This window comes from Cynoglossus semilaevis, chromosome 1 (assembly GCF_000523025.1).
Source record: "Cynoglossus semilaevis isolate Cse_v1.0 chromosome 1, Cse_v1.0, whole genome shotgun sequence".
Classification (NCBI taxonomy): domain Eukaryota; kingdom Metazoa; phylum Chordata; class Actinopteri; order Pleuronectiformes; family Cynoglossidae; genus Cynoglossus; species Cynoglossus semilaevis.
The window spans coordinates 15,446,637-15,471,258 of NC_024307.1; the positions used below are offsets into that span (position 1 = coordinate 15,446,637).

Genomic DNA, 24,622 nt, shown 5'->3' on the forward strand with positions numbered 1-24,622 from the left:
CCATAGTTCATATCACCAATGTAGACGACATCCGATAAAATCTTAGAACTTCATGGCCTAAGAGATTAAAATATCAGGAACGTAATGAGGTGGTTGCCAGTTCAAATCCTGACACTGGCAGGACTGTTGTGTGTGAAGCAAACACAAAAAGTATTTATAATTTATTACTAATTTATATTTATATCAAATTTATTTATTTATTTATTTATATTTATCACCTGCCTACTTAAACATCTGCCTTACACACAGAAGGTCCTGGGTTTGAAACCCAGAGGAACCACATACTTGCTACGTTCAAGGGCCAGTCTGTTGTAGCAGACCTGCTGTTAACACAACGGTTTCCCCATTCTATTCTATTCTATTCTATTCTATTCTATTCTATTCACGCCACTGGCTGTGAACAGGAGACCTGCATCAGCGTGTGACGCTAACAGGAGGGCGGCACGTCAACTGTAAGTGACGTGTGTGTAAGCCAATAGGAAGCCGAGAATCATTATCACGTTGGTACAATTGGCTTCAACAGCAGTGTGGTTCTCCACAGCACTGAGGCAGCTGGATCATGGTGTGTCTGAGAGTGTGTGTGTGTGTGAGTCCAGGCTGCAGCAGCACTGACCGCTGAGCACCGGACGATGGTGCAAAACTGTGGCTCAGGGTTCCTGCGGGGTTTGTGTGCGGACTCACAGGGTACCTAGCTTCCCGAGCCGTGTGTGTCTGTGTGTGCGCAAAGACGTAGGCGCGCAGGAACGCTGATCTGCGTCAGGTGGATGCGCCCAGTCGGCCCTATGGATCGCCTCCATGGATCGCGTCTGCAAACCCAAGGATTTGGACGGTAGTTCGAGTTCCGATGCGCGCGTCTCCGCGTCAGAAGATGCAGACGAAGATGTTTTTCAATGGCCCACAAAAACCACCAGCACCAGCAGCACCATCACCATCACTGTGCCGCAGAATGGAGTTCGATCCGCTACGGACGCTGCAGCCGCCGCACTGCCGCTTCCGCCGGGTGTGTGGACGGCCGTGTTCGATTATGAAGCCTCAGCAGACGATGAGCTCAGCCTGCGCAGAGGGGACGTGGTGGAGGTCCTGTCCAAGGACTCCCTGGTGTCTGGCGATGAAGGCTGGTGGACCGGGATGATCGCGGACCGGGTTGGAATCTTCCCGTCCAACTATGTGAGCACAGGGAAAGTGATAGCGGAGGAGATCCGGGACTCGGCGGAGCATCTCCCCGTACCTCCACCCCTGCACCGTGAGTATCTCCATTGTGTCTTTCTGATGCAGCTGTTTAAAAAAAACGCAGCACACACCTCTCTTTTGTCTGGAGGCCAGAGGAGCCTGGAGCAGAGACACTTGCTGTGTCATGGCAGGAGATGTTGGCCTGTTCACGGTACCACAGCACCATCTGCTCAGCATCAGGACCATTGATCATCACATCACACCTTCACGTCCAGCACACACTCTGACATGATACATGTGCAGCAGAACCATCGCCTTCACTTCCACATGTGTGCTTGTGCTGCAGGACGTGTGTAAAATCCACAACTCACATCATTTCTCTTCCTGTGAAGAAACTTATTCAGTTTTTTTTCACTTATTTAGCATTTGTTTATTTCTTATATTGGCACAAATGGCTGCTGGTTTTGTTTTTTTGCACTTATTTTGCATATTTTCTTATATTGGCACAAATGGCTGCTGCAGAAGTAAAACATGTAGAATTGCACAACAACTTGAGGTCAAATCCAACAGTGTAGGAGGAAGTCTGTCAGTAGTTTTCAGCTTTTGTTAAACACGTGAGGTGTTGAATTAAATATGTGCTCCAACATGGCAGCCTCTGATGTTGGTTCGTCTTTGTCTTCTGTGGAGACAACAGTCGTTGCACACACGTTTCACAGGTTTCCACTCATGTCGTGTTAAACACTGACCAGTGAACCAAAACTTTGTGGCTTTCCTGCAGTAGTTCAATGGACCTCCAAAGGGTTGCGCACCCTCTTTTGAAGACCTTTGCTTTTGAGCTATATACTTGGTAATAATTTGGACCATAATATGCTTGCTAACCGTTAAATATGTTTTTTCTTTTGTATGTAAAGTAAAATAATGTAACACATTCCTAAATAGAGCCAGTGTGTTCAGTAAGACTCTGTTCATGTTTATGTTCTGTATAACAGACGTGTGAAAAAACAATACATTTCTCGAATAAAATAATAAAATCTAAAATAACAAATAACTTGACCATCATGGCGACAGACAGGGGACGTCTGCGTGCAGTTCCGTATTAACAGAAGCAGAAATTTCAAGATCATTTTAGCTCTGACCTGCAGCTCCCAGCTGTGCAGGAATAAAAACATAAACAGTTGGGTTTAATTCAATCAGAGCTTATTTACCCCTTTCCTCCTCCCCCCCCGGTGTGTTGAGCCGGGTGAGCAGTCTCACCCTCAGCTGTCTTCATTGGCTCTTCTCTATGGCCTACTTTCACACACACACACACACCCCCCCCACACCTGCAGTATTCATCAGGGTGCTCCCACTTCCTGACTGTTAAGTCTCCACAGCAGGAACGTTTGGTCGGTCGGTCGGTCGGCGACGACGCTCACCTTCCTCTTCGGTGGAGAATGACGTCGTCTTTTTCTACCTCTGTCCTTGTCTTTGAATAGTTCCTCAGCACAGAGGCAGACGACAGTGAGGTGTGTTTTTGGGACAGTACCGTGTCTCAGCATCCTTCATCTGTACTGACCTGTTTTCTTTAGCCCTGTCGATGGGGGAGACAGTGAATCTGCAGCAGGTCCAGACAGACTGTCTGTGTCCTCTCACAACCTTCAAACATGCAAATATGTCACTCTCTTCACCGAGCCGCTCGTAGAACAGGTAATTAAAATCCTACAGAGTTCATTTCCTTCTTTAACGGAGCGTTAACTTCCAGATGTGTAACATTCTTTACGGGCTGGTCATTTATATTTATGTTTGTTTGGATCATTGTCTACTGCTCGATTTTGTTGGATTTACTCAGTCCAATTAACATATTGGTAATGGCCACCTGCCTGTCAGCAGTGGAACTGCACCAAGATTCTCAGCTTTTGCGTTGACTCATTGTATTGCAGTCTATTGTTTAAAGATTTAAATTCTCAAAATCCTGTTCTTTCAGTCCTGGAGATCGAGTTCTCAGAACTGACTCTGGAGGAAATCATCGGTATCGGTGGTTTTGGGAAAGTCTACCGTGCGGTGTGGAGAGGATCAGAGGTGGCAGTGAAGGCAGCGCGGCGGGATCCGGACGAGGATGAGGCTCAAACTCTGGAGAGCGTACGACAGGAGGCCAAACTCTTTGCCATGCTCAACCATCCCAACATCATGGCTCTGCTGGGCGTCTGTCTGCAGGAGCCCAACCTGTGCCTGGTCATGGAGTACGCCCGGGGAGGCTCCCTCAACCGCGCCCTGGCTGGGAAGCGCATCCCACCCTGTACGCTAGTGGACTGGGCCGTGCAGATCGCACGAGGCATGTACTACCTACACAACCAGGCCATCGTTCCCATCATCCACCGGGACCTGAAGTCCAGCAACAGTAAGACTCCGTCTGTCTTAATGATTAACTCACTTGTTCCACCGTCAGCTGTGACGTTTCACCAACTTTTATTTAGAAATTTTCAGAAAAAACGGGTCAATCCACAAGTAATATTTTCCATTATTTTGTTGTTTTGTGTGGCCTGTTATTGTTGTGTAACTGTGTACCCACCGTACTAAACAGGTAGATACTTTGTAGTAATTAATAAAATACTTCAGAATCAGGGGGAGAAAGGACAATGAAACTGCATGTGTGTCTGTGGAGCAGCTGTAATCTTAGATTTCACCAACTGGATTCACTAAATCCCAAGCCTATTACTGAGGATTTGACCAACGGTCTCTCTCTGGTAGAAGCTCTGCCAATACACACCAGCAGCCTCTTCTCTGCCATTGGCAGATTATGCGCTGATCAGCTCAGGAACTTGGTTTCTAATAGGCTGGTTTAAAGTGTTAAGACGGACACACGAGTTGCCAAGCTGTGGTGGTGGAGGGGGAAACCCCTGATCTGGAGCGGAATAATGACTCCAACAACAATACAGGTTATATATATATGTGTTTATTCACCATTTTCACCAGTATGCATATATGTATATACATTTATATATATTTGTGTGTATATGTACATATATGTATGTGTGTGTACATACATTATAAGTAAATGTATACGTTTTATATACAGTACATATATACACACATATATTTTTGTATACAGTACATATATACACACACATATATATATATATATATATATGCATACATGTATACGTATATATTTATATATATATGATTGTCTGACCTCAGTTACTTCCAGACCCCTGTATTCTATGAAATACATGTTTTTATTTTATTTTACAGCATTATTTATTCTTCTGATATTTATTTACTTTGTCGTATTTTCTGCCGTTTATCGGAGATATTATTCTATAGTCCAACCTTGACACAGAATTATGCAAGAAGTGTTAGAGGAAAATTCTGTCAAAATTCAAAATATATTTCACTCAGACAGTGAAAAGAAGTCTGTGGTGTAAATTTGAGCGATGAAGAGAGAGTGAAAAAAGCCCGAGTCAGTGAAGTACAGTATCAGGTTGTGTTTTTACCGCCAACACTAATACTAACCATTAGCCGTCCAATCATATCAACCATCCTCTCTCCTCCATTAAGGCAGGAGCTCCTCTGTCTCCACAGCAGTGTACATTACAGTGAGTGCAGCAGGATTGTCCTCAGGGGGGAAACCAGCAGCACTGGTTCAGCTCCTCCTCTTCCTCCTCCTGCTCCTCCTCCTCCTCCTCCTCCTTCTCCTCCTCCTCCTCCTCTTCCTCCTCCTCCTTCTCCTCCTCACTAACACAGGAGCAGCATTTACATTTGGTCACATTTGGTTTTAGTTTGGTCTTGAAATCCTTCCTCGGTGGCTTTAGAGGGACATGAGATGAAGATGGCACTGCCGCCCACTGAAACGCTCCTGTGGTTGGGGGGAGACGACGTCTGCTGTTCTACAGCCTATCAGAGCAGATGTGATCAAACAGGACTTGTCTCTAGTTAAACTTTAGCATCGCTATTAGCATCGTCTGGTGGAGGGACGTCATTGGTGGAGATGTGAGATATTCAAATAGAAATCAGTCTGTTTTTCAATATCTTAAAGGTCCATTTATTATAGTTGGTCAAGTCATAGTTGTGTCATATACAAAAAAACAAAACATAATTAAATATAATAAAAATAGATGACTTTTCTAATTTTCACATAAATACAAACAAATAAAAATAAAACAAAACCCCTCCAAAGAAATCTAAATGAGAATTTATCTAAAAAGAATGTCAGACGAGGATTAAAAAAAATAAAAATAGATGACTTTTCTAATTTTCACATAAATACAAACAAATACTCAAATAAAATAAAACAAAACCCCTCCAAAGAAATCTAAATAAGAATGTCAGACGAGGATTAAAAAAAAGTTTTCTTTTTTAATCTAGACAAATAGGCGGCTCGTGGTCCAGATACGGACCACGAAGGCAGCTGGTGTAGACGATGGTCTGTGTGTAGGTTTTATTTTTTCTCTTGTGGCTCACTCTGTTGGTTTCTCTCCTCTTTCTTCTCTCCTGTGCTTATTTCCCATCATTCCTTTCACCCTGGCCCCTCCCTGTTTGTTCGTCCACCTCGTCTGGTTTTTTCTTTTGATGTGTTTTGACGCGACACACCTGCCGCTGTCTGTCTCAACATTTGATTCCCTTCCCGATAATGATTTTCCGCCAATCCCTCTGTCAATTTACATCAAATCCCGCCTCATCCTCCAACCCCCCGGCCCGTCCACCACCCTGACCTCACCCCGCATATTCAACCTCACATGTTCACTGCAGTCCTAATCCTAGAGAGGATTGAGATGGAAGACCTCAGCAACAAGACTCTGAAGATCACAGACTTTGGCCTGGCTCGGGAGTGGCATCGTACCACCAAGATGAGCGCCGCCGGCACCTACGCCTGGATGGCCCCTGAAGTCATCCGCTCCTCTATGTTCTCCAAGGGTAGCGACGTTTGGAGGTGGGCAGAGGAGAAGGACCGGACTGAGGGCAGGAGATATTTTAGAGCACACAGACAGAACAAAGACCGTATATGAGAACTGGTTGTAGTTATCTGGTTACTGACTCTCAGGTGAAGGCAGGTTTATTTGGAAAGCGAAACTTCATACACACATTCTGGAAGCCTTCCAGAATGCATGCTGGGCTTTGAGATGTAATTTAAGTTCAAGCTGCTTCAGTGAAACCAGAACTTGTTAGCCACTGTTGGAGCAATGACAAGTGGTGGCCTGTAGAAATGTTGTAAAGTACAGAAACTGCACCGTGTGTTGTAGGAGTGACCTGAAAACACAGCCCAAAAAGAAGAGAATCAGTTTATCCAGTAGAAACAGAGGGAAAAAAATCAGCTGTAGCAGCAGTTTCCATAGTAACCGTGTCGAGTCGCAGAAGAGGTGAGAACGCGGTGTTTTATGAGACAAAACTGGAAAAAGCTGACAACAAAAATTAGCTATAAATATACGACACATTAGGTTTATGCAGTCAGATACTATGAGGTAATGTGTTTTTGCTTTCCCTTAAATTGTAAAGTTATAATAAGACCAGAGGAAATGGATTCATCCAAGCATTATTATTAAATATTCAATATAAGAATAGAGGGCACAAATGCAAACTTTTTTATTGCTGTAATAAAAAAACAGCAATAAGAGATTACAGATTATTATGGAACATTGTGCAACTCATATTGTATTACAGCAATAAGAGATTACACATTATTATGGAACATTGTGCAACTCATAGGTTTAACTGTATAAGAATGCTAATGCTCCAAAAGTGACCATTTATATATAAATAAACTGGACTCCTCTGGATTGATGTTTCCATCAGAGAATTCCTCTTCAACTTCAGGAAAAAACCTTTGAAGAAACCTGTGTTTTTTCTTGGCACCCTTGATTTAGTAACTTTGTGTATGTTATAATTATTTGTCCTAAATCAACCTCTCTTCTCCAAAACGTTATGTATTCAGATTCACAGATATTTCTGAACAACTTTGTATTTGTACAAATATTCTCACGTACGTGTGCTGAACAACTCAATTTGTACAAATATTCTCACGTACGTGTCTTTATAACAACTTGTTTATAAAACATAAAACTCAACAGACTTGTACTCAGTCTGAGTTGTTTCTCGTTACCATTGTGTTTCTGTCGTTGGCAGTTATGGCGTGTTGCTGTGGGAGCTGCTGACCGGAGAAGTTCCATTTCGGGGTATCGATGGTCTGGCTGTCGCTTACGGAGTAGCGATGAACAAACTGGCTTTGCCCGTTCCCTCCACCTGTCCCGAGCCTTTTGCTCGTCTTATGGAAGGTATGACTGAACGGTTGTATCGTTTTCTGCTCATCAAGTACTGCACTCCAGAATGGAGTAGAAGAGATGATATAGATGCTTGTCATGCGTCTTAATGTCGCAGAAAATACTGGATGAATTACCACAGTACAATATTTATTTTATATGTTCAATGTTAGTATAATATTGAGGTTATTGTTCTAACCAGTATTGCATTGCTAATACTTAGCATTTCAACATTTAAAAATGCTAAATATTTAAGTTAAACCTCCAAAAAAGTCTAAGAAAAAGAACAACATAAAAATAGCGTGGAAAACAAACTTAAAAAAAGCTCAAATATAGCTAAAAGATAAATGAAAGTTAAAAGATAATTCTTTAACCAAAACAGCTGAAATTGTGCTAAGAATGAACCTAAGTGCTACGTTAGCAGAAACAATAAATAAATAAAAATTTAACACTATGATAGCTTAAAGTTTGAAAAAAATTTCTAATGGTGTCCAGGAAGATGGCTTCAGGTTGGTCATTAATTCATAAAGAGGTCAAAAAAAGTTTCATGATAGCTGTACACCCACAGAGCTGTATTTGTCGATTTGGATATGCTAACAAAAATGCATTTTCAGTTAGAAGTGAAGAAGAAGAAAGTTGTCCTGAAAATGTTTTCGTCTTCCTCCACAGACTGCTGGAGCTTAGACCCACACTCACGTCCACATTTCACCAGTGTTCTGGATCATCTGACGGCCATCGAGGAGTCTGGCTTCTTTGAAATGCCCGTAGAGTCTTTCCATTCTCTGCAGGACGACTGGAAGCTGGAGATCCAGGAGATGTTCGACCAGCTGAGGACCAAAGAGAAGGTAGAGACGCCGTACCATACGGGGCAGATCCACAGGATGGCCTCTCCAGTCACCTCTCCTCCTGCTTCTTCTCACTCAGGAGCTGCGCTCGTGGGAGGAGGAGCTGACCCGAGCCGCACTGCAGCAGAAGTGTCAAGAGCAGGCGCTGAAAAAGCGAGAGCAGGAACTGGCCGAGAGGGAGATCCACATCCTGGAGCGAGAACTCAACATCATCATCCACCAGTTGTGCCAGGAGAAACCTCACGTGGTGAGAAGACAAGGGAAGTTCAGACGCAACCGCCTGAAACTGAAGGATGCCAACAGGATCAGTTTACCTTCAGGTAACTACCACCCTGGTGTCATCATGCAGAAAAAATATTTGGGAAAATAATTTCAATTCAATTCAAAGTAACACTTTTATTATTTATTTGGCAATATTTTTCACATAAAACGTCAATTTGTAAATGAACATTTCTATTGTTTTGAATGATCTACACAGCCAATCAGGAACACTAACTAACAAAATGTTTTTTAATAGATTTTCAGCATAAAATCACAGTTCAGGTTTCTCCATCCCACGATCGACGGAGGAGTTTGCTCAGCAGCAGCTCCACCCCCCCAAATAGTCCACCGATGCTGCCTCGTCTGAGAGCAATCCAACGTGAGCACCATGATTATATTTCTAATATAAAAATATTATTATTATAATCACATAATTTGTTTGTCGCTGTCCTTCTTTTCTTCACAGTGGCTCCAGGAGAAGGTTCCTCAGCCTGGAGCCGTAGCAAAGGTTTACAGCAGGATATTGATTTTGAATGTGAGAGGAAGGGCTCCAGGAATAAGGGCAGGTCCCGTGGTTGTTGTCCGTACAGAGAGCACAGCGCCGATGCCAGGTCAGAATCTAGTAACATTTAGGGATTTTGTATTTATTACTATTTCATTTTTAACCTTCTAAAATCAACAGAAACATGAGGTGAGAGTGAAGGTTAAGGTTAGCTTGCTTAACAGCCAGTCAGGGTTGGATTCAAACCTACAACCCATAACAAGCCTGATCCTCTTACTATGAAGCCACAGGCTCTCGCTTCCAGGAAGTACTCCAATCAGGCTTTCTTTACTCAAATTAGACCCACCCCCTGGTGGTGGGACTATTATAATACATCAGGAACAACACCAGGAACAGGAACAACAAAACCTAACATCATACTTTTATACTTTGGTTGCACTGTTAAAAAAAAATATGACTTTTTTATTGTTTTTACTCGCAGTACAAAAACATGACTCTCTTATTGTTTTTACTCGCAGTACAAAAACTCCACATGAGGGCAGCAGACAGCGGTCTTGCAGTGCCCCAAACCTGCGCCGATCCCCGAGACACAGTCCTGCAGTGCCTGGCGTTCCGAGCCTGGTGGAGATGGGTAAGTACTGTAGTACTACTGTAGTAGTAGGTCTGTGTGATTAGAACAGGCTGTTCACATGTTTGCTAGTTTACACCCTTCATCCAAAGTTACCCAGGAAGGGCATTCATGTTTCATGATGCCAATGGTTTCCTGCAGTGGCCTGTAGAGAACGGATGATCTGATCCGACATTTTATACCATTGGTGGCAACAAATACATCAGACAGGACTGAACAGGCATCAGGTTCAAATAGTGGCTTGAGCAAAAAGCATTTATCTGATCCACCGTCCAGGTTCAACAGGAATGTGGTGAAGATGAGATCAACAAACTACTACAGTGCAGTGAGGAACACAGGGAGAGACACGTTTATATTTAAAAGTGATTTCACTGCAGTTCTAAAGATAAAGACATGGTTGGGAAACATGCAGAATGAAAATGAGTGTGTTTGGATGAACGGTTCCCACATGGTTCTTAGTGCTTGACGTGACAACCTCAGATGTTTACAGTTGTCTAAAAGGACAGAGGCCAACGCTGCTGCTGCTGCTGCTGCTGCTGAAAAAGGATCTAGCTCACTCAGCAAACAAAATGTGGATGGCTGCGGATTGAAGATTTATGTGTGTGTGTGTGTGTGCGTGCGTGTGTGGTTGCACTGTAGGACAAACAAATCAATATTAACATGTATATGATCCTGTTTTTTAGAAAATGAAGACTGCTGCTTCACCACTGAACCAGGGGCAGCTCCTGATCACTCCTACCTCTGTATCCCATTCAACAAAGAGAACCACTCCTCTACTGCTGCAGACAGTGACGGAGACGAGTACTGCCCGACTGGTGGACCCGTACCAGGAACACCTCCGTGCAGGAAGAGTCCAGGAAGTGGACGACGCACAGAGCTGGTGCTGCTCGGCTGCAGTGCTCTCCTGGCAGCCGTCGGACTGGGGTGCAACCTGTTAACTCAGGCCCATCCAGAGGAGGGCGGTAAATCCCGATGGGAGAGTTTCTTCCACAGAACAGGGGGTCAGAAAAGAAGCTCCAGCCCCCCGACTCGTAGACTGTTCAGGAGGGAGAGTCCCCTGAAACCCTCAGCACCCTCAGTAAAACCCGAGCGAGGTTTGCCTTCCTCTTACACACTGATGTCTTTATCATCAGTGTCTGACTGTAACTCCACCCGCTCCCTGCTGCGCACCGACAGTGAGGAGCTGTTTGTCTGTCGACCAGCATCTCCGCCTCTCACACAGCCCCCTCTGAAGCTTCAGCATCCACAGCAGCAGCAGCAGCAGATCGTCCAGGCCCCCCTCAACCCGCTCGGCAGCACCCTCAGTAAAACCCGAGCGAGGTTTGCCTTCCTCTTACACACTGATGTCTTTATCATCAGTGTCTGACTGTAACTCCACCCGCTCCCTGCTGCGCACCGACAGTGAGGAGCTGTTTGTCTGTCGACCAGCATCTCCACCTCTCACACAGCCCCCTCTGAAGCTTCAGCATCCACAGCAGCAGCAGCAGCAGATCGTCCAGGCCCCCATCAACCCGCTGGTCAACACCCACCTGGAGAGCTTCAAACGCAATCCTCGCCAGTCTCTTACACCCACACACGTGCCCTGTGCCCCCAGCACCTTGAGAAGCCTGCGTCGAACACCGTCAGACGGAGCCATCAAGAAAAGCTGTCCTCTGAGTAATCTGGAACCTCTGCCAGAGAAAACAGCTCTACAGAACACAGGTTAAAGGCTTGTCCACTGTCTTCTAAACCAGACGAAGGGATACTGGGAATAAGTGCAGCTTTAACTGCAGTAAGATTTTAGGTTTTACTGCATCCATTTCAACCTTGATATATAGACACTGGTTTGGTAAAGTTATAGGTTTAGGTTTTTTTAATTAATTATATGATATGATTCATGATGATGATCTTCCAGCATTCCCTTTACAAACTACTGTTAGATCACAATCTACCTGTTTAGAGGAAGCTAAAACAGGGGTGCTGTCAGGTAGCACGAGGTCTGAAGTTCTATGTGATAACAGTGAGACAGGATAAACAGGTCTCAGTCCGTACTAGTTGGTAGCAGTCCTGTTGCCATGATCTCAGACGGGTTGATCTAGATCAGTAGTTAGTTCCCAAAACTGAGAGGATTGCAGGTGCGACTCCAGACTTGGTATGTTAAATGCCACCGTTCTAGCAGCCTTGCTGTTTAGACGTTTACTGGCACTAATAGTTGCTAGTACAACTCAAACTCAAATGTTGTATTTTCCAGTTTGATCTCTCATATTTTTATATTAAGATCTATTCAGTTGCTTTAAATATATTGAACAGTTTGGAGATATGTTTTCTCATTTTAAATTCTATCCCATTCTAGGTGGCTTCAGAGTTTTGAAAGAGAGCCCCAGTGATGTTCCCCGTCTCCCTGATCCTAATCTGGTGTTCCCTCCAACACCTCGACGCCGCTGTGTCCCTGAACGCCCCAAAACCCTTGACTTTGTAGCTCGACCACGGCCTTCGCCACGGGTACGTCATGATGTGTTTTGGGCCGATTCGCGTCCCAGATGTAATGGACAAATTCTGGGTAATGGTGAGTCTCCGGCCCACACCTCCAGCACGGAGACACCACCAACTGTAGAGTTTGGGAGAGACCCAGTTGTGCTACCCACTCCAATGGAAGCTCCAACGCCCTACTCCCCACGGAGGAACCAGAACCTGCTGGACCAGCGGGATGAAGGACAGTACAGGGATGGAACTGTTCCACTCTGTAAGCCAGAGACCAGCTTTCCCAAAGACTCACCTTACCAACACAAACCTGGATTCTGGTCCTAATGTTTGTGGTCCGTGGATCTGGGGTCATACATTTTACAAGTAAGGGACAATAACTGTGAATATTTCGACCGTTCTGATTTTCGTTTCAATACAAAACTCAAATCTTCCAGTACAGTATTTAAACAAGCTAAACTACCAATTGATTCAAAGGGCAAAAAAAACGATTGTCATCATGTCTTGTGAAAGAAGTGATTTCTTTTCTCTCTGAGCATTAACAGGTGAATGGCTTTGTAGCAAAAATGCGTAAAAAGACATTTTAAAACATGGGTTTAATGTTGTGCACATTTAAAAGTGCACTTCTGGTAAGAATCATGAATGTAAATTTTCTGTTTTTCCCCTAAAAAACACCGTCCCTGTTCTTACTGTATGTCGTTACAGCATCATAGTATTTAATTTATTTTTTCTGTATGTCTTTGCAGCATCATAGTATTTAATTTCTTTTTAACCTTCTGTGTCCTGTACGTGACACCTGTCATCACCAGTCACTTCTACAGAATCCCATTCCCAGAGAGAGACAGATGATGTTGTATAGAATGAGCACTTTTTGGCATTTGCAGCCATGTCAGTTCAGAAATGTCACTGTCTAGAGCTGCAGGCTGTGGATTCCAGAGTAAAACTGTTGACAGTCAGGCTTGAATTTAAAGTTGAACTGATGATGTGTTTCTCTGCCTGTGCTTCTTTTTGCCTCATGACTTGTTGGTCAGGATGGGATGTGGGATTTTAGCAGAAAACGCCACAGTTGCTATGTGAAAATGTATTTCTTATGAATATTATTTAATATTTATTTAACTGACTTAATTTATTCAACAATTTATATAATGTTTTTTTATTTTTTTTACATTTGCCTTTGGTTTGATTCAAATCCTTTAACAACTACAGCCACCCTGGTTTTATTTTTGTTTCTTTACCTTACAAGATTACATCTGTTTGGTTACGTGTCAAAATTGTTCACTGAAGGTAAAATGCCAAAAATGACTTCCTCTGAGAGACAGTGGAGTTGTTAATAAGAGGAAATATGGGGTAAAGCATGGAAACACTTGCAAATACAAAATAGGAGGGGAACGATGCATAAACTTTGAGAAGAGGGGGAAATTCTACGAGTGATCTGCTCCGTCTTCATTCTAAATGTAATCTGATGTAAATGTGATGTGAATGCTTCCTTTTCCTCTGAGGATGTGCGGAATGTCAGGTGTATCCATGTAAATGTTACCATGAATAAGCTGACCTTTTTGATGGACATTGTTCAGGTGGGGAATAATGATACTGTATTTAAATGACTTGTATTTGCACTGGAACTCACTGATTTGATTAAAATCATATCAAGCAGTCCTGCAGTGGTTATAGTTCTGTTCTACCTCGTTTTTTTAAATTACCGTAAATGTAATCATCAAATGGGAGTACTTTAACTCCCATTTTTTAACTACTTCCTGTGCTGCTCTACCTTGGCAGCCATCTTTGTTTAAATCAAACACAAAGGAAACAGCAGCACGTTCAGCAACTCTCTTAAGGCTTGTAGAAATGGTCAAAATATGTTTCATCTTTATCCATGAACGTCTTTGAGGGAAAGCTAAAGCTATAACACCGGCAGCCACCCATTTACCAGGTGAGTTTATCATAGGAAGTCTTAGCTTTTCCAAACATCACAAGACATGTTGTTGACCATGGCTGTTGAAAGCATGATTTATATTAAAAAAGGGGTTTGTTACTTATAGATAAGGTTTTGAGTGGCCATTTTGTTTTTCCTTAATCCAGGTTTTCTCAGTGTGGACACCTTACTTTGGAGTATGGAGACAAAATGCTGCGGTATGTGTGATTTCATAAATTAAGCAGGATTTATGGTTGTTTTTTGTTTTTTTTGGGTGAACCTAAAGTTTAAATAATTAAAATAATTGGTATTAAGCCTGGGGTCTATACAAAGCAACAATGTGTTAGCCTGAAGTGCTTTTCTAGCAGTCTCATGTGGAAACTACAGACATTTAACAACTGTTAGCTCTATATATTATTATTAATTTTTTCATTCATTAAATGATCAAATTCATTTAATTCTTAAGACCCTTTGTTTTATCACTTTTTCATCTGCCAGTATACTTAGTCAAGTATACTTGACTTTGTAAGTCACTAGAGTCAAGTCAATTACTACGTTTTTTTTTTTGTTCGTTTGTTTAGTGGATTTCACCCTGAACAAAGAAGCTTTTTATTGTTATTTTGCAAAAATGAAAAGCACTTTGGCCATAGTATATCTTTCTATTTAAATCCCATACTATCACTGAATCTTAAAAAATCCAGTTGTAGATCCCAACAAATTTTAATACCTATACAATGAAGAAATCAATGGAGACTGTTTCAATCAACAGACACGTTTATTTCACACACACCTTTACAGTAAACATATAGTGTTTGTTGATATAGGAAATGCTGTGAATGAATTAAGTGCTGTGTTTTGGCGTTCAGTTACACAAGTAGCTTGTTTTTTCATATTTGTTTCTGTAATTCTTCTTACGTAGCCTATTTACATGATGTGATATGTCCCGTATACCCTATACTGCCACTGGCAACTGTGTGCTCTCTGAAGTCTGTCTCAATGCATCTTTTTTAATAAAACCACTCGGTGTAAGCACCTTTTGTTCAGACATAATTTAAAGTTTTATATAAAATAAAATAATTAAAATGTTATAGATTATAGTAATTCAAAAAACCACAGACAACTAACAGACAAGAACTGTGTTCTTATGCCGTGCCCTGTAAAATACATCTTGTGCATAGGACGGTGCTAATTTAAACATAAATGTAAACAATCACCTGCAGACATGCTGGATTCACGCTGCGTGCTGTTCTTGTACTTGTCACAAGTGTTGGCCTGTGTGTGCAGTGTTTGGACTGGCAGTGCATCACTTTGTAGTTTGAGTAAAAACTAACCCCAAATCAGTTTGTTTTATGTATAAAAAAAAAACCAGCCTCAAGCTCACAATAGTGGAGGTCAGTAATATAACCGGCCATCTGATGCTGTGCAAAGCAAAAGCTAACATGAAACTGTTTCACGCCGTACGATTGGGTTTGGTCTGAGTGGAACAAAGTAGGGCAGAAATTTACGACAGCTGATCAGAAGTCACCCGGCCCGACACCAGCCTGTGTTTATGTCGCCTCCTTCTTTTCCCTTTGGGCCTTCCTGCGGATCTTCATCTCCGTCAGCTGGATGTAGCGGATGACATTGGTGTCTGGAAAAACAAAGACAGGAAAGGGATGATTTATTTTTTTTGTCAGAGAGGAATTTTTCCATCAGTGTAGTATCTTTTATGAAGATGAGTTAGGATTTGAAACTTTTCAAAAGAAAAACACTAACTTAACAGAGTTACATTTCTCATTAATGAATATGTTTATGCAAAAAATAGGAAATTACAGCTGAGAACAAATCCTAGTCTAGACATGAAGGCCCATACTGACAAATTGGGATTATTTAGGACATACAATTACCAAATAAAAGTCACATCATTGCGATCTTATAGGGGCAAAATTGTGCTGCTTTTTATGCATCAATATGGTTGGTATGATGTCTAAATTAAATGGTAGTAAAAAAAACAACAAAGGTTTGAACAAAGTTAGATTCTTTATACACCTAACAGCCCTGTTAACAGCCCTGTTCTGAACGCTTGGTTTTCTGTGTCTTTACCTTTAAATGGTAATGAGTCACTGCATGCTCGCCTCACCTCTTCAGTGAGGGGAAGACCTCAGGATGTTTCGTGTTCTACGTTACCATGGCAACAGTTCGGCAGTGAAAGAAAAATGGTTGTTTGGGCCAAACCCAGAAAAAGAAAAATAAGCTCGAGAGGAAAATGGAGAGCCAAGAATGAATCTAGATGTTTGTCCTTGGTTGGTAGATAAGTTTGTTACTAAAGGATTAGCCTAAGAGCTACCCAGTTCTGGGGCAAAATAGTTAAAATCATGCACCCTTGTACGTCACAAAGCAAATGAAATTGGATACTTCTAATAATATTTTGGGCATTTATTAAAGAGTGAGGCATAGAACTGACCTTATCTAGGTTTATGTCCACTACATAATGATATATATGTATATTCTTCAGCTGCTCCTTCAGGAGTTGCCACAGTAGGTCATCTGCCTCCATCTCACCCCGTCCTTTGCCTCTTCTCCTGTTACACCTACCCTCAATGTGTCTCTCTTTGACCACATCCATAAATCTTCTCTGGACTCGCCTTATCTCCAACCTCAGCTGTTCTTCTGATCTGTTCATTTCTAGCTGTGCACACTCTCAGCAAATCTCAGCTTATTTTTTCATCTTAGCCTCTAGTATTTTTGATGATGTCTCACTACTTTTTTGCGACCTGTTCTGAGCACTATTAAATAGTTGAACGCACCATTTTACCTGTCCACCCACATGTCTGTTCTACTTGTGCCACCATATATCACTACTACTACTACTTTTTTATCACTAAATCTCCAGGGTATACTGCATACCTGCTGTGTTTTCCTCAGATGTCTATCAGCTCATTTAAGACTTAACCCTTTTCACATTAGACCTTTTCATATGTCAAACCATAATGACCACACTTGTTCCTGAGCTCCTCGCAGGCCTGATTTAGCCTTCATAAAATCACTTGATGCTGCAGAGTTTGAAAAGGTCAAAACTTAACCTTCATGGCCAAGAGGCTGAGCTGTGGTTTTATTCAACTCGCAGCACTTTCCTCTAACGAAAGCCATTTGGTGAGAATTAGCTATCAACAGAAAGGTCACTAGCTTGTTTGCAAACCAAGGTATTTTTGTTTTCTTTAGTCCTCTACGATAGGGACTCCGTAGTAAACACTGCATCTTTAGGAGGGAACATAATTTTTGATGACTGCGATAAAAACACTCCTAGATGTTTGTTTTTTAAGTTAAATATAAATTATACAAAGGGAGTGAAACTCATCCAAAGTGCTGTAAATAAATTTGATTTTTTTTTGTCTGTAGGTAGAGGCAGAGAAAGTTGTTCCTTTTTAAAAGGCTTTTTCCTTTTGGAAGTTTTGGAAGAAGAAAACACAGATTTTTAATTCTTTACACATTTGAACTTTTCTAGTATTTTTTATTTTTTATTTTGTTGATGACCAATTGAATGTTTTTCCAGAATCTGTAAAATAGAGACAGAATTTTTAATTACCAGATGCTATGATTCCTTATTAGTAACCTGAAGCACAGACATGATGATCAGTTTGGTGAGGGCACGGTCACCTTCCTTTAGTAAATGGTATTAGTTTACTCAGCCAGCACCGATTGTCTGTCATTGCGTTACGTGAGGTGACAGGTGATTTGATATCTGCAGAGGCCTGATTTAATCGTGTTAAGACAGGTCAACAGTTTTGACAAGTTTTATCCTTACACCATTGTCAGCTTAATTCTATCTAATCATGAACATGTTGAAATTAATGTACTGTACCTTTATAACAGGCGTCATTTAGACCATTAAATATTTCTTTTCCCCCCAAACTGAAAGGAACTGCAGCAGGTTTTGATCTGGTTTGGACTTAAATAGAGGACATTTATAGAAATCGTTTTATTATCTCTAGAATTTTTAGTCTTAAAACTTTTTGACTTGGCCTCAGACAACCACATTTTCCAGACAATCACTGACCGACTGAAACATAAATTCCTGCAGAAGGTAGTTGTTACTTGCAGCCCTTGTTGACCCACTGTTTTGATCTCAGACTGAAACTTGTCAACAAACACTGTATTGTTTGTGTTTAAAGGCCACTTGTGCCACACTGCAGCTCGGAGCTGTGCTCTGTGGGTCCTGACCTGATGGCTCCTGTTTATGAGACTCCTTCAGATAGTACAGGGCCTTCTGGAAGTCTCCCAGGTGGTAGTAGGCCACACCAGACCTGTACAGAGCTTTGAAGTTCTTCCCCTCCTTGTGCAGCACTTTTAAACAGTATTCCTTCACCCGCTCGTAGTTCACCAGCTCCATTTGCAGGAGACAGGCTGAAATAAGAGGATTAAGAAAAAAGATGTTACCAAAACATTGTTGCATAATCTACTGTAATGTCTGGATTTAATTACAGAGCAGCTATAATAGTGTGGTCCTTCTTGTACAACAACAAAGTACAATAGATCCTTTTGTCAAGACTTTTGTGTAGAATTAATAATATAATGAATGACTTCTCTGCCACTGGGTACAAAGAACACCTGCATAAGTGAGAATCAAAGGGATGGGGGACAGTGGAGTAAAACTAAGAGTGACTCACACACTGTCATGAATCATGCATGAGATTTAGAGTATTCTAACCTCTGTGTGTGTGTGTGTGTGTGTGTTCTCATTGTAAACACTGATCTAGTCAGGACCATACGCTGAAAACCAAATCCCAGGACTGATGTTAAGACCATTGATTGTGTGGCCTACAGGGACGATTTCTCAGGAAAAACAAATGGAGGACAGACCGATGTTGTTCACCTGTGCACATGTGTTTATAACAAGCGACAGTTCAAAAGCAGTGTTCTGCAGGTTCCGTACACCTCTATGGTAATGTAACGTTGCGTCAGTGTGAATGGAACTTCCGTCAACTACTTAAAATTTTTAGGAGACTGTTTAACTCCAAGTCACGTCAGAAATTCTGGCCTTGAGAATTGTTTTAACTTTAGTGTAAGGCAGTTATGCAGGTGCTTTAATTATCTTAAGGACAGAGCAGTGACTAATGGGTGCGTTACCCACAAATGAAGTGTTTGTGTGCGCGTGCATGCATGTGCCTACCGGCCAGGCTGTTGTAACACTCCAGCTCTGCATTCTCCATGGCCCCCTTCTGCTCATCTGTCAGTGTGGTGAACTTGCTGATGGTGGTGGGCAGGAGGCAGGACGGGGACTTGGAGCTGGGGTCCGGGTCTCCCAGCACCCTGCACAGCCCCTTGATCTCCAGCAGAGCGCGGTGGTACTTGCCGATCGCCTCCCGGTACTTCTTATCCTTGTAGCACTGTGTGCCCTGGCACTTGAAGTCCAGCGCCCGTCGCACGACGTCGGCTGGTTCGCAGTGGGATGGTTGTTTCCACATGGATCCTCCGAGGTTCTTCTGCTGCTGCAGCTGCAGCTGCTGCTGCTGGTGGTGGTAATATCTGGTGTCTTTGGTCCTGCTGTTGCTGTTGTTTGGAGGCTGTGCGCACTGCTGGAGCCTCGGGGATCCGCATCCACCGCCGCCACCACCGACGCTGCTGCTGCCGTCAGCGAAGCCTCCTCTGCCGCTGTCTACCCTGCCATCGATGCCAGCCTTCACCGCGCTCATTGTGACCGTATATAAATATATATATTTAAAAATCTATTCACCCTGTTGCCCGGCTCTTTGTCTGCTCTCCTCACAGCATCCTCTCTGACCGTCACAGACGCGTCTCTTCGCCTCGCCGTCGTGTCGCAGCTCCGTCCTCTCTGTGCGCAAGAGCCTGCGCGACGCGACGCGATGCGCGCGCTCCTCCGACGCTGTAGCCTCTGCTCGTGTTTGTCCTCATCCGACCAGCCGATTGGTCGATGACTACAAGCGACCTGGTCCCAGATGATTCATTTGACAGGAAGAGGAGAGGAGAACGTTTGATTTAATTATTAGTTACCAGTTCATTTACTCAGATGGTTTCTGGAAAACACGTGATGTCATTTTAATGCGTTTGATGTTGTAATGAGTTGATTTGGAGACATGGAATTATTGTAAGGTAGAGTAGGTAAAGTAGATAAAGTGTTGGTAGGTAGGGACTAAATTGGGGGGTTTAGGTGAGCAGGAGGGTGAGTTGGTAGAGAGTGTTAAGAATTGGGAAGGTAAGTAAGGTGGGAGAAATGTATGTTTGTAAACGTTATGGAAAGATACAGGTGGAATGGCTTGGTAGGCGGGTTCATTGGTAGGTTAGGAGGCTAGGGTTTGAAAGACAGGTAGAAGACTGAGAAGGAGATGTAGAGAATGGAGGAAGAAGAGGGGTATGTTGGTTTAAGAGTTATATAGATAGATAGTCATGTTATTGTCTCTATCAATGTCTCTTTAAAGGTTGACTCACAAGAGTGAAATTACAGTTAATGACTCATTCAGGGCCATCCAGGCATTTGCATTTCAAAAAATTCAATACCACTGTGAACAGATGAACTGCGTGGATCTTGTTCTGCAGCAGAGGAATACAGCCATCATGGCTCGCTCTTCTCTCTGCATCTGAATATTCCCCTGAGAGTCGTGTTCATCACAGATTGGAGGAGTGCAGTCATCTCCACTTAGATGAATCTGATCACCCTGCCTGTCTTTTCCCTGGACTGCTGGTTTACTGTGCAGCCAGCACAGTTTCAGACCATGACAGGCAGCAGTCTCTAATGACAGGCTATGATGTCACTCAAAACTCAGGGGCTATTCAGAGTGTAACGTTGTCAGACAACTCACTTCTCTGCCATAGTGTGAATAAATATTGCCTCTATATTACTGTATGTGACACTGGAGGATACAGAATGTGTGTGTATGTGTGTGTGCATGTGTCTGCATGAGGTCGTTCCTATACCATCTGTCCCGTCACACTCCAGGGCAGTGAGAGAACTCAGCTGTCTGGGTGTGTCTCTGGAATTTTAACTCTCTGGAGCAAAGGCTGATCAAAAATACAAACCCTGAACCATGAAAGCCATTAAATGTGACTGGCTTCATCCTGCCTGGGCTGTTATTAGCACTGCACTTGGTCGGAAAACTATTTAAGACATTTGTTCCTTTGAACTGAAGTTCATAAACAACACACTTAGGCTGTATAACGTCACATACAATGTTACCAAAATACATATGATACATATGATATTTGTCAACCATAGTTCAACCTTTTTAATGCAATTCCAAATGAATGTAAAGTATTTATACAGGTGTCTGAATTCTTTGAGTTCAAAGCGATTGTTGATTTAATGGTATGAAAAATACTTAAAATTTACATTAAGTGCTTAAAATGGTTAAACTTACAAATATATTACTTTTCACCTATTAAAGAGAGGACTATAGTCAGATACCAAAAACAAAAAGTACGTCTTAGTGCCACCAAAACATGCTATGATTAAAGAAATGAACAATGGTTACCAGATTATGTTTCCTAAAGGCAATATTATAACCATTTTAAGATTGTTATTGATATTAATAAATAAGTAACAAAATCTGATTCAAAATTAACGTTTACTAGTTCTTAGTACTTTTGTACTTAATCACTTACAACTATAATTTTACAATAAATTGCAAACTTAAAATTGACTTAAGCTTGAATTTCATTTTATTTTTTGTATTAATCTGTATTTCAATCAATTGAATTGTTATTTAATTGTTCGTTTTTTATCTAAATTTATAACCTGTACTCAGTTGAAGAAAATAACGATTACGCCATCAAACGCCGACCGATTACGATGATGACGTCATCAGAGTGAGACACTTTGTTGTCATTATGTCGGCGATAGATTTCAGAGGTAGAGTAACCGGTTGTTTATTTGATTTGTATCATACTCTCACATTTTCTATTTATATTTGTGTTTAAGTGAATTCTATATTTTATTATGATTTTTCTTTTGAGCTGTATCAACAGCTAATCTCAAATCCTGTCTCATAAGCTAACATTAGCAACGGTTAGCACCATCACTAATATCCGTCTACATTGTTTATATAAGTCTTTATTTAATGCTTACATTTACTTTACATAACTTTCATCAAATAAATCTAAGTAGATTTAATTTTTATCTATATTAAAAGCTCGGTGGTTGCTCGCCGTCTCTATTTAATCGCAAATCGTTAATTGTAAGAACTCTAACATTAAGTACTCAAATAATAATAATAATGGTGAGAATGATGCGGTTCTGTTTCTATCTTTTCTCGCGTTTTTTGTATTCTTATTTTCCTTTACGAGGAACACCTGGCATTTTTCTGTTTGACATGAGTAGTTGTTTTTCTTTGTAAATTGTTTCACATTGTAATTTCTAATTTACAGACAACCTTCTCGGGATTTCCTGGGTGGACAGTGGCTGGGTGCCCATTCTTAATCCTGGAAATGTACTCGACTATTTTTCTGAGAGAAGCAACCCTTTCTATGATCGTACCTGTAATAATGAGGTAGTGAAGATGCAGCGTCTCACTCTGGAGCACTTAAAGTAGGTTCATTGTATTATTATTTCCTTTTTTGTCTACATTATAGTTAATAAAGCACAATATGACTAGACAGATAGGGTACTGCTGTTGATCAATTTACAATAGTATTCATTTTCCCTTTTCTTTTGCTAGTCAGATGGTTGGAGTGGAGTATATTCTCCTTCATGCTCAGGAGCCAATTCTTTACATAATTCGTAAGCAACAGAGACAGTCACCAACACAGGGTAAGCAGTAAAACATGTTTTATAACAATTAAAAGAGACCAAATTCACAGTTTTGACAAGTTATAAAGGATCTTATTTTATTCTTCTTTTTTTAAAATAAGTGATACCTTTGGCTGACTACTACATCATAGCAGGAGTGGTGTATCAGGCTCCAGACCTGGGGACTGTCATCAGCTCTAGAGCGGTGAGGATGGAAAATATGAATTTGCATAATAATAAAGTCTATTCAAATGTCATTATCATGTATTATAAATGGTATGAAGGTGTATCAAAATTTCTTTTTCTTTAGTAAAATGCAAATTAATGGTATGAAGGTGTATCAACATTTCTTTTTCTTTAGTAAAATGCAAATTGTATGTCTTTAAGCTTTCTGCAGTTCATGGAATCCAGTCAGCATTTGATGAGGCCATGTCATATTGCCGCTACCACCCATCTAAAGGATACTGGTGGCACTTTAAGGACCAGGAGGAGAGAGGTCAGAGCTTTATCAAATTATACTACTATGGGATTGTCTATTAGCAAAATCACAAATATTAAGACCAAGTAGCTCAAGAGTTAGAGCAAACATGATCAGGCAACACTCATGTTACTTCTTTGTTTACTCTTTCTATTACAGAAAAAGTAAAGCCAAAGACAAAGAAAAAAGAAGAGCCCAGTTCATTGTTTCAGAGACATCGTGTAGACACACTGCTTTTGGACCTCAGGTCAAAATTTCCTCCAACATTTTATCAGGTATGGTCACATTTAAATGCTTTATTTGACATCATTTCTTTTTGTTGCTTTATAATTCACAATGTATAAATATTATCTTTATAAAATGTGATGATTCTACTAAACATTTTGTTGTTGTCCTAACAGCCCAAGCCTGGTGATAAACCCATTCCAGGTATGTACAATAAGTCACATCATGACCTCCTAATCCTTAAGTCGAATGACAGAACTTCTGTAACAACAACGCTTTCTTTTAATAACTGGCTATAATGTAATTTCTCATTTTTCAGTTGAGGTGAAAAAGGAACCTGAACCTCCAGCAGAAACTGTGAGACAAGAGGAGAGGGAACCTGCCACTAAATCCTCTGCCCCAGCTCCACCAAGTAAACCTCCTCCTGAGAAGAGAGCAAGGCTCCAGTGAAGAACACATCTGACACACTGTGAACATGGAGAAATATTGGAAGTCTTATTATACCCTTCCATTGTCTAATTTCTTTTGTTTCAGTTAAGATGAAAAAAGGAAAAAGATAATTCTCCAATTTGCTCATTTTATCTGTTTACAAGAACAAACCTGGTTTTCGTCAGTGACAGAACTACTTTTACGCTGTAACCATAGTTCTGTGAACTCATGACGTCTGGCATTGTTGGTCATTCGAGGCAGCTGCTCTTTAAACAGGTCAACCGTTTGATGTCAGCAGGCTTTTGTTTTGGATATTGATGATTAGCTGATCTCAGCTCCAGTGTCCAGTTACTGTTGACATCAGCCAATGTCTGTGATCAAGTGACTTCAGAGAACACTTCAAGTTCTTCTGGTCTTTACAAAGAATTGTCATAAAAGGCGTTATCTCATCTAAAGGGCAAATGTTATTTCAACACATTAGCAAACATTATAGTTGTAATAAATAAGCTTTCCTAAAATGTTTTTGTAATAAAAGGTATCAACCCTTGTAAACCTGTATGTGCTGTTATTTGACTTTTGTGCATTATTACTTCACTAATGTGTTTTTCTTTGTTTACTCATTAAAATGCTATCCACAGATAGTTAATTGAAGTTTATGTTGTTGAATTGTTCTACAATTGATATGAATAATGCAAAATAACTTGAATTTTAAATGTTAAATATAATTATTCTGGAGATATTGGTCAATTCAAAGGGATGC

General features: G+C 41.3%; 3 protein-coding genes across 5 annotated transcripts; 2 read left to right on the forward strand and 1 right to left on the reverse strand.

Annotated features, from left to right (window-relative positions):
* Positions 1–421: 421 nt before the first annotated feature.
* map3k9 (mitogen-activated protein kinase kinase kinase 9) lies at positions 422–12,823 on the forward strand. 2 transcript variants are annotated; one of them, XR_003049635.1, is made up of 12 exons: positions 422–1,243; positions 3,134–3,547; positions 5,899–6,079; positions 7,270–7,418; positions 8,073–8,248; positions 8,328–8,568; positions 8,766–8,888; positions 8,976–9,120; positions 9,530–9,642; positions 10,323–10,733; positions 10,960–11,410; positions 11,972–12,057. XR_003049635.1 is itself a non-coding variant. In XM_017032735.2 (12 exons), the coding sequence occupies exons 1-12, from the start codon at positions 796–798 to the stop codon at positions 12,424–12,426; spliced, it is 3,237 nt and encodes a 1,078-aa protein (XP_016888224.1). In that variant the 5' UTR covers positions 427–795; the 3' UTR covers positions 12,427–12,823. The 2 variants fall into 2 exon arrangements, 1 of the variants encoding a protein (XP_016888224.1); XM_017032735.2 differs by having other exon boundaries at positions 427–1,243; positions 10,960–11,340; positions 11,972–12,823.
* A 1,187-nt stretch (positions 12,824–14,010) lies between these two features.
* med6 (mediator complex subunit 6) lies at positions 14,011–24,414 on the forward strand. 2 transcript variants are annotated; one of them, XM_008313319.3, is made up of 9 exons: positions 14,011–14,029; positions 14,179–14,229; positions 22,370–22,529; positions 22,660–22,751; positions 22,853–22,935; positions 23,118–23,226; positions 23,368–23,483; positions 23,610–23,637; positions 23,753–24,414. In XM_008313319.3, exons 2-9 carry the CDS (start codon positions 14,211–14,213, stop codon positions 23,881–23,883), a joined length of 738 nt encoding a protein of 245 aa, XP_008311541.1. In that variant the 5' UTR covers positions 14,011–14,029; positions 14,179–14,210; the 3' UTR covers positions 23,884–24,414. The 2 variants fall into 2 exon arrangements, with proteins under 2 accessions (XP_008311541.1, XP_008311534.1); XM_008313312.3 differs by lacking the exons at positions 14,011–14,029; positions 14,179–14,229 and adding an exon at positions 21,778–21,854.
* On the reverse strand, positions 14,604–19,874 carry ttc9 (tetratricopeptide repeat domain 9). The gene is made up of 3 exons (XM_008313331.3): positions 19,161–19,874; positions 18,212–18,394; positions 14,604–15,641 (listed from the first exon to the last, which is right to left on the reverse strand). The coding sequence occupies exons 1-3, from the start codon at positions 19,681–19,683 to the stop codon at positions 15,559–15,561; spliced, it is 789 nt and encodes a 262-aa protein (XP_008311553.1). The 5' UTR covers positions 19,684–19,874; the 3' UTR covers positions 14,604–15,558.
* Positions 24,415–24,622: the final 208 nt, after the last annotated feature.

Coding starts and splice junctions, on each gene's coding strand:
- ttc9 (XM_008313331.3), bottom strand. CDS start 19,683: ATGAGCGCGGTGAAGGCTGGCATCGATGGCAGGGTAGACAGCGGCAGA. Junction 18,395..19,160: donor GTGTTACAACAGCCTGGCCG/GTAGGCACATGC, acceptor CTCTTATTTCAG/CCTGTCTCCTGCAAATGGAG. Junction 15,642..18,211: donor TCATAAACAGGAGCCATCAG/GTCAGGACCCAC, acceptor TTGTTTTTCCAG/ACACCAATGTCATCCGCTAC.
- med6 (XM_008313312.3), top strand. CDS start 21,833: ATGTCGGCGATAGATTTCAGAG. Junction 21,855..22,369: donor GTCGGCGATAGATTTCAGAG/GTAGAGTAACCG, acceptor TCTAATTTACAG/ACAACCTTCTCGGGATTTCC. Junction 22,936..23,117: donor CTGTCATCAGCTCTAGAGCG/GTGAGGATGGAA, acceptor TATGTCTTTAAG/CTTTCTGCAGTTCATGGAAT.
- map3k9 (XM_017032735.2), top strand. CDS start 796: ATGGATCGCGTCTGCAAACCCAAGGATTTGGACGGTAGTTCGAGTTCC. Junction 8,569..8,765: donor CAGGATCAGTTTACCTTCAG/GTAACTACCACC, acceptor GTTTTTTAATAG/ATTTTCAGCATAAAATCACA. Junction 8,889..8,975: donor TCGTCTGAGAGCAATCCAAC/GTGAGCACCATG, acceptor TTTTCTTCACAG/TGGCTCCAGGAGAAGGTTCC.